We start from the raw sequence: 8,855 nt of genomic DNA, 5'->3' as shown, positions 1-8,855 counted from the left end.
TCCTCCCCAATTAAGGTGCCACCAACCTCCTTTGCAACATAGCTACTGTAGTAGGTCAAAGCTATGTGTCGGGAAAACCTTAGTGGAACATGGGTGGGTGGAGTGGTCATTGTGGTGCTCATGTGAATGTTTGGCTTCAGACAAATGCCTACTTCTCACTTAAAGCATTGTTTTTTTTGTTTTAGATTTGATGTAAAAGTGTGTCACACAGAAAAGACAAAGACAACATGACAATGACACGCTTAGTCAAACATGTATCAGTCAATGTCCTTTTATTTACATCATTGGCTGAGTATATTATGAGAATTTGGTGAACGGATCCATGCATATAGTACAGTTTGAATTTCCAACAGATCAGAACCTTCATTATGGCAGATGGCACAATAATGCAACTGTGTACTGCGAAACGTTAAGAAACTACTGAGGAAGCGATCTAGTAATTCAACATAAAGCATGAACAGATGTGATCATTTATGTACTGTAAACAGCCTTGTATTCCCACAAGGTTCAAATGTTTATCCATATATTGATCTTGAATTATAGAAACAAACAAAAACCATACATTTTTCAACTCCAATTAATACATAAGTCTGAATTTACATAAACGTATAAACCACACAGCTTAATATGAGCATGAAAGTGTTCTAGAATATGTACACACGACTACATTTACAATAATACACTGGGTGAGAGCCAGAAATCGTTGATACTGTCATCGCCAGTACAACCAGCTTGCACTTAATAGAACAAAGCACATAGAGAGAAATCACGGTCAATCTTAAAATTCAGAATTCAGATAATAATGGCTTATCATGTGAACTTGCATACGGTTGTAGCAATAGTAACATACGAGTGCCTCAGCGCTAAGTTTACAGAACTTGATTTGTCTAAATAAACGGAGCAGGGTTTGAATTTTTCATTCTCCCCATTATCATTACAGGTTGGTGTCTTCTCTTGTTGTCCCTGGGTCCTGCTCATTAGGGCACAGAACAGGAAATGTTTTCAAATGCTCTGCAACGGAAAATGTAAATAATTGTTTCTTATTGGACAAGCCCTCGTAGTCCCTCCCTGTTTCAGTCAGTTTTTCCCTGTTTGGTACCTAATGAACACGACGCAGGTTAAAACAGTTATACAATCTAAATGATGGATAGCAAACAATCAGATATGGCTTCAGACTAAAATATGAAAGCAAGATGATGAAACATCGATGGAGGCCTTTGGGAAGTGTGATTGGCTGGGTGGCAGTGCTCACAAGGACGTTTCCAGGGTTACCAGGGGCAAGCACAGGTCAATAGTGAGGAACCGGGTGATGGAGAGTTGGAGAGAGTGGGTAGGGGTGGTGGGGGATCACATGGTGGACCCTCTTTCTCCCCTGTGGTTTGGGGTAGTCTTCTTATTGGTGGAAGGGTTTGGTGCAGTCTAGTTATTGGTGGACAGGTTTGTTGCAGTCCTCTTGTTGGTGGACAGGTTTGGTGCGGTCTTCTTATTGGTTGACAGGCAGAGAGAAATGCCCCTTCTTCCCAGAGGTGCTCTTGGACCCTCTATGGGGGTCCAATCAGAGTCTGCTCCTCCCTGGGCTCTATCTTCTCTCCACTTCTCTCTTTCTCTCTCCATATCTGTCTCTCTCTGCTGTGTGTATTAATGTCTTCTCAGATTGTGCTCCTCGGTGCAGGAACCTTTTCTCAAGGTGATGTCATCCACGGCCATCTCTCCGCTCCGGCCACGCCCGCGCTCGCCCTTCAGAATCACCTGGGAACAACAACACAGCACAATAAATAAGTTATTTCGCTTATATAGCACTTTCGATTACAAAATGTAATCTCAAAGCAAAAAAAACAAAAAAAAACAGGTACAACTAATTATCAAAATGGAATGTGAATGGTGTCTAGTCAGCTTCCGACAGAGGTAGTATGGAAAGGCAGTCTCTGGTATGACTTGAGAGGAGGGGGGCATCGATGGTTAGCCAGGGAGAAAGGCAGTCTCTGGTATGACTTGAGAGGAGGGGGGCATCGATGGTTAGCCAGGGAGAAAGGCAGTCTCTGGTATGACTTGAGAGGAGGGGGGCATCGATGGTTAGCCAGGGAGAAATGCAGTCTCTGGTATGACTTGAGAGGAGGGGGGCATCGATGGTTAGCCAGGGAGAAAGGCAGTCTCTGGTATGACTTGAGAGGAGGGGGGCATTAATGGTTAGCCAGGGAGAAAGGCAGTCTCTGGTATGACTTGAGAGGAGGGGGGGCATCAATGGTTAGCCAGGGAGAAAGCCCTTCACCAGGAGAGAGCTCTTCACCTGGGCACTTCGCCATCTCCGACAATCATAGAACCTCCATAGCGTAGTAGTTGAACATCAATTGAGGACAACCATGATTCAAACACACACACCAATAACCAATGTATCAGTCGTTGTTAAAGGTCAGTCACAGATGGCAAAGACAAGTCAAGTGTGGTGTCAGACATACTACTGTATACTGTTTTATACTTTAGGAACAGCTGCTCTTTCTATGGCATAGACTGACCAGGTGAAAGCTATGATCTCTTATTTTTGTTACATGTTAAATCCACTTCAATCATCAGTGTAGATGAAGGGGAGGAAGGATTTTCAAGCCTTGAGACAATTGAGACATGGATTGTGTATGTGTGTCATTCAGAGGGTGAATGGGCAAGATAACAAATATTTGAGTGCCTTTGTACGGGGTATGGTACTAGGTGCCAGGTGCACCGGTTTGAGTGTGTCAAGAACTGCAATGCTGTTGGGTTTTTAAATCTCAACAGTTTCCCGTGTGTATTAAGAATGGTCCACCACCTAAAGGACATTCAGCCAACTTGACACAACTGTGGGAAGCATTGGAGTCAACACGTGTCAGCATCCCTGTGGAACACTTTCGGCACCTTGTTGAGTCCAAGAATTGTGGCTGATCTGAGGGAATAAAGGGGTGCAACTTAATATTAGGTGTTCTGTATTTATACTACTGTATACGGCTTTACACTACATACTACTGTATACTGCTTTACACTCTCTATACTACTGTATACTTCTTTACACTCTTTATATACTTCTTTATACTGCTTTACACTCTATTATTATTACTTTTTAAATTTACTTTAACCCCTTTTTCTACACAATTTCGTGATATCCAATTTATAGTTACAATCTCGTCTCAGGAGAGAAGGTCGAGAGCCATGCGTCCTCCGAAACACAACCCTGCCAAGCTTCACTGCTTCTTGACACACTACTTGCTTAACCAGGAAGCCAGCCGCACCAATGTGCCCCGCGTACCACAAGGAGTCGCTAGAGCACGATGTGACAAGGAAATTCTGGCAGGCCAAACTCTCCCCTAACCCAGACATTGAAGAGAATTCCAAGAGTGTGCAAAGCTGTCATCAAGGCAAAGGGTGGCTACTTTGAAGAATCTCAAATATAAAATCTAACACTTTTTTGGTTACTACATGATTCCATATGTGTTATTTCATAGTTTTGATGTCTTCACTATTATTCTACAATGTAGAAAATACAAAAAATAAAGAAAAACCCTGGAATGAGTAGGTGTGTCCAAACTTTTGACTGGTACTGTATATATACACTACCATTCAAAAGTTTGGGGTCACTTAGAAATGTCCTTGTTTTTTAAATAAAATCACATTTTTGTCCATTAAAATAACATCAAATTGATCAGAAATACAGTGTAGACATTGTTAATGTTATAAATTACTATTGTAAATGGAAACGGCTGATTTTTTTAATGGAATATCTACAAAGGTGTACTGAGGCCGATTATCAGCAAACCTCACTCCTGTGTTCCAATGGCACATTGTGTTTGCTAATCCAAGTTTATAACTTTAAAAGGCTAATTGATCATTAGAAAAACCTTTTGCAATTATGTTAGCACAGCTGAAAACTGTTGTTCTGATTAAAAATGCAATAAAACTGTCCTTCTTTAGACTAGTTGAGTATCTGGAGCATCAGCATTTGTGGGTTTGATCACAGGCTCAAAATAACCAGAAACAAACACCTTTCTTCTGAAACTCGTTAGTTTTTTCTTGTTCTGAGAAATGAAGGCTATTCCATGCGAGAAATCGTCAAGAAACTGAAGATCTGGTACAACGCTGTGTACTACTCCCTTCACAGAACAGCGCAAACTGGCTCTAACCAGAATAGAAAGAGGAGTGGGAGGCCCCGGTGCACAACTAAGCAAGAGGCAAGTACATTAGAGTGTTTAGTTTGAGAAACAGACGCCTCACAAGTCCTCAACTGGTAGCTTCATTAAATAGTACCCATAAAATACCAGTCTCAACGTCAACAGTGAAGAGTTAACTCCATGATGCTAGCCTTCTAGGCAGAGTTGCAAAGAAAAAGGCACATCTCAGACTGGCCAATAAAAATAAAATATTAAGATGGGCAAAAGAACACAGACACTGGACAGAGGAAGATTGGAAAAAAAGTGTTATGGAAAGACGAATCTAAGTTTGAGGTGTTCGGATCACAAAGAAGAACATTCGTGAGACGCAAAAAAAATGAAAAGATGCTGGAGGAGCATGGTGTTAAGCTGTCAAGCATGGTGGAGGCAATGTGATGGTCTGGGGGTGCTTTGGTGGTGGTAAAAGTGGGAGATTTATACAGGGTAAATGTTGAAGAAGGTAGGCTATCACTCCATTTTGCAACGCCATGCCATACCCTGTGGACGGCACTTAACAACTACAAAGCCAAAAGTCTGCAAGACTGTAATTGCTGCAAATGGAAGATTCTTTGACAAAAGCAAAGTTTAAAGGACACAATTATTGTTTCAATTAAAAATCATTATTTATAACCTTGTCAAAGTCTTAACTATAGTTCATATTCATTTTGCAACTAATTTCAAGTGTTTTCATGGAAAACAATGACATTTCTAAGTGACCCCAACATTTTGAACGATAGAGTATATATAAACTCATCAAAAAAAGAAACCTCCTCTCACTGTCAACTGCATTTATTTTCAGCAAACTTAACATGTGTAAATATTTGTATGAACATAACAAGATCAACAACAGACATAAACTGAACAAGTTCCACAGACATGTGACTAACAGAAATTTAATAATTTGTCCCTGAACAAAACGGGAGGGGGTCAAAATCAAAAGTAACAGTCAGTATCTGGTGTGACCACCAGCTGCATTAAGTACTGCTGTGCATCTCCTCCTCATGGACTGCACAGATTTGCCAGTTCTTCCTGTGAAATGTTATCCCACTCTTCCACCAAAGCACTTGCAATTTCCCAGACATTTCTGGGGGGCCCTAGCCCTCACCCTCACCCTCCGATCCAACAGGTCCCAGACGTGCTCTATGGGATTGAGATCTGGGCTCTTCTCTGGCCATGGCAGAACACTGACGTTCCTGTCTTGCAGGAAATAAACACACAAAACGAGCAGTATGGCTGGTGGCATTGTCATGCTGGAGGGTCATGTCAAGATGAGCCTGCAGGAAGGGTACCACATGAGGGAGGAGGATGTCTTCCCTGTAACACACAGCGTTGAGATTGCCTGCAATGACAACAAGCTCAGTCCGATGATGCTGTGACACACCGCCCCAGACCATGACGGACCCTCCACCTCCAAATCGATCCCGCTCCAGAGTACAGGCCTCGGTGTAATGCTCATTCCTTTGACGATAAACGCGAATCCGACCATCACCCCTGGTGAGACAAAACCACGACTCGTCAGTGAAGAGCACTTTTTGCCAGTCCTGTCTGGTCCAGCGACGGTGGGTTTGTGCCCATAGGCAACGTTGTTGCCGGTGATGTCTGGTGAGGACCTGCCTTACAACAGGCCTACAAGCCCTCAGTCCAGCCTCTCTCAACCTATTGCGGACAGTCTGAGCACTGATGGAGGGATTGTGCATTCCTGGTGCAACTCGGGCAGTTGTTGTTGCCATCCTTTACCTGTCCCGCAGGTGTGATGTTTGGATGTACCGATCTTGTGCAGGTGTTGTTACACGTGGTGGACGATCAACTGTCCATCCTGTCTCCCTGTAGTGCTGTCTTAAGCATCTCACAGTACGGACATTGCTTGCCCTGGCCATATCTGCATCCTCATGCCTCCCTGCAGCATGCCTAAAGCACGGTCACGCAGATGAGCAGGGACCCCGGGCATCTTTTGGTGTTTTTCAGAGTAAGTAGAAAGGCCTCTTTAGTGTCCTAAGTTTTCGTAACTGTGACCTTAATTGCCTACCGTCTGTAAGGTGTTAGTGTCTTAACGACCATTCCACAGGTGCATGTTCATTAATTGTCTATGGTTCATTGAGCAAGCATGGGAAACAGACTTTAAACCCTTAACAATGACGATCTGTGAAGTTATTTGGATTTTTACGAATTATTTTTGAAAGACAGGGTCCTGAAAAAGGGACGTTTCTTTTTTTGCTGAGTTTATATATATATATATATATATATACTGTATATACACTACTGTATACTCACACTCTCAAGTCCCGTGCCCCACAGCGTGATCTGGGTATGTCTCCAGCCGCTACCCCCCGTCCTTCCCCACACGGCCGGGCTGTACTGCTTCCCTTTCTTCACAAACACCTGGAGCATACCCACATGGTGTCCTGCCAGCTTGTGGCGGAACGACAGACACAGGTTACCGTCGTTCCAGGGAGGAGTCAACGGGAGGACCAGGCGCGCCCCTCGCCCGCTCTTCTTGTCGCTCACCTCAGGGATGGTGAGGTATTTTCCACCTGTGGAGAGGAAAGAGGAAGAGAAAGTGATATCACAATCAGGGTAGCGTTCAATAGGAGAAAACATTTGGAAATGAAGGAGATGCTAGAACACTGGTTTTAGTTTTCAGATGGATGTGTCTCAATCAGATGGCTTCATATCTTTGATATTGGCAGCTCCATTTTACAGAATATTGTCCTCATTGAAATTCGTGCCGAAAACCCCCCAAAATGTCCTCCTGGGACTATAAAGTTATACTACTAAATAGAGTCAGACTAGGCTGAATTAAATTTACTCTTGACATATGATTGAGTGGAACCATTGCAAAAAAAACACACATCTTGTTTTCTCTGAACCAACTGTCCGTCTGTAATCAAGTGTTTTGTTTTGAATACTGTTGAATAATGCAGTCTCTTCAAAAGGCATTTGTTTCTCAATGAATAATAACCATAGCTAGTTCTACCAAGGATCAGACCTTCCTGTGGAAAACCAGCAACACACTTTTAGAGCCAATGTTCTTATATGAAAAGAAAACGTCTGTGCTTATCATTAAAATGTTAGTATCTGAACGCAAAAGTGAGGTTAAAGGGTATCTTATCTTATGTATCTTATTTTTGCCTTCCCTGAGGAAATATTGCTTTATCTGAACCGTTTGTAACAATGTCCAGAATAATCCGCTTTGCATTAATCTGGCTAGCAAAAAGAAAAGTCTAAAAAAGTGAACTGTGGTTCTTACCAGATGGGTCCGGTGTTGTCTCCCAGTGCAGGTCGCCATCCTTGTCCCGGATCCAACCGCAAAGGCCGTTATCAAAGGAGCAGCTCAGGTAGCCAGCCTCTGAATTTAAACAACAATGTTTCACATATTTCAAGTACCTTTACCCCACAAAGGCTCTCCTTGCTTGAACGTAGCTCACACAAAGGCTCTCCTTGCGTGAACGTAGCTCACACAAAGGCTCTCCTTGCGTGAACTAAGCTCACACAAAGGCTCTCCTTGCTTGAACTAAGCTCACACAAAGGATCTCCTTGCCTGAACGTAGCTCACACAAAGGCTCTCCTTGCTTGAACTAAGCTCACACAAAGGCTCTCCTTGCTTGAACTAAGCTCACACAAAGGATCTCCTTGCCTGAACGTAGCTCACACAAAGGCTCTCCTTGCTTGAACTAAGCTCACACAAAGGCTCTCCTTGCTTGAACTAAGCTCACACAAAGGATCTCCTTGCCTGAACGTAGCTCACACAAAGTCTCTCCTTGCTTGAACGTAGCTCACACAAAGGCTCTCCTTGCTTGAACTAAGCTCACACAAAGACTCTCCTTGCTTGAATGTAGCTCACACAAAGTCTCTCCTTGCTTGAACGTAGCTCACACAAAGGCTCTCCTTGCGTGAACGTAGCTCACACAAAGGCTCTCCTTGCTTGAACTAAGCTCACACAAAGACTCTCCTTGCTTGAACGTAGCTCACACAAAGGCTCTCCATGCGTGAACGTAGCTCACACAAAGGCTCTCCTTGCTTGAACGTAGCTCACACAAAGACTCTCCTTGCTTGAACGTAGCTCACACAAAGGCTCTCCTTGCGTGAACGTAGCTCACACAAAGGCTCTCCTTGCGTGAACGTAGCTCACACAAAGGCTCTCCTTGCGTGAACGTAGCTCACACAAAGGCTCTCCTTGCGTGAACGTAGCTCACACAAAGGCTCTCCTTGCGTGAACGTAGCTCACATCCCTCCTGCTGTGTGCCTTTGATTCCAACGGATGCAGCATCATTTTCATTCTCTCTTATGTACATGAAAGAACATACAGAAGATGTGAAAGAAAGGTGGTGAACGCACAAGATATTACAGAACAATAAATATTGATTTCTCTAGAGTGGTGGACTGAGAGCGCCGTGATGGATGAAATGGGAATGAACTGATCTGAATTGCCTGCGAAGTAAGCCTTCATTTCACAAAATAAATCTGATGATAACTGTGTGTGGATTTGTGTGTGTGCGTGTATGTGTATGCTTGTGTGTTTATGTGAGTGCATTGTGCATTTGCATCTGTGCGTGCACGCGTGTTCTGTATGTGTGTGTGTGTGTGTGTGTGTGTGTGTGTGTGTGTGTGTGTGTTCATCGAAGTGTGTCAGCCACCATATCATTTAATTTAGCCACTCCGCATAAACCATCAACAAATACATTG

The 8,855-nt window shown here is 43.3% G+C and overlaps 1 protein-coding gene across 9 annotated transcripts in view; it reads right to left on the bottom strand.

Annotated features, from left to right (window-relative positions):
• Positions 1 to 253: 253 nt before the first annotated feature.
• Positions 254 to 8,855, bottom strand: part of npnta (nephronectin a) — a 61,068-nt gene continuing 52,466 nt past the window's right edge. For all 9 annotated transcript variants that reach the window (XM_036954035.1, XM_036954034.1, XM_036954040.1 and 6 more), the window contains 3 exons: positions 7,420 to 7,518; positions 6,444 to 6,703; positions 254 to 1,749 (listed from right to left, as the gene is read on the bottom strand). In XM_036954035.1, coding sequence (XP_036809930.1) covers positions 1,639 to 1,749; positions 6,444 to 6,703; positions 7,420 to 7,518 — 470 coding nt within the window. In that variant the 3' untranslated portion in view covers positions 254 to 1,638. The remainder of the gene's footprint in view (positions 1,750 to 6,443; positions 6,704 to 7,419; positions 7,519 to 8,855) is intronic.

The sequence above is a fragment of the Oncorhynchus mykiss genome, chromosome 19 (genome assembly GCF_013265735.2).
Source record: "Oncorhynchus mykiss isolate Arlee chromosome 19, USDA_OmykA_1.1, whole genome shotgun sequence".
In the NCBI taxonomy this organism is placed as follows: domain Eukaryota; kingdom Metazoa; phylum Chordata; class Actinopteri; order Salmoniformes; family Salmonidae; genus Oncorhynchus; species Oncorhynchus mykiss.
Note: the sequence above shows the minus strand (reverse complement) of the source record. Positions and strands in the feature narration are given on the sequence as shown.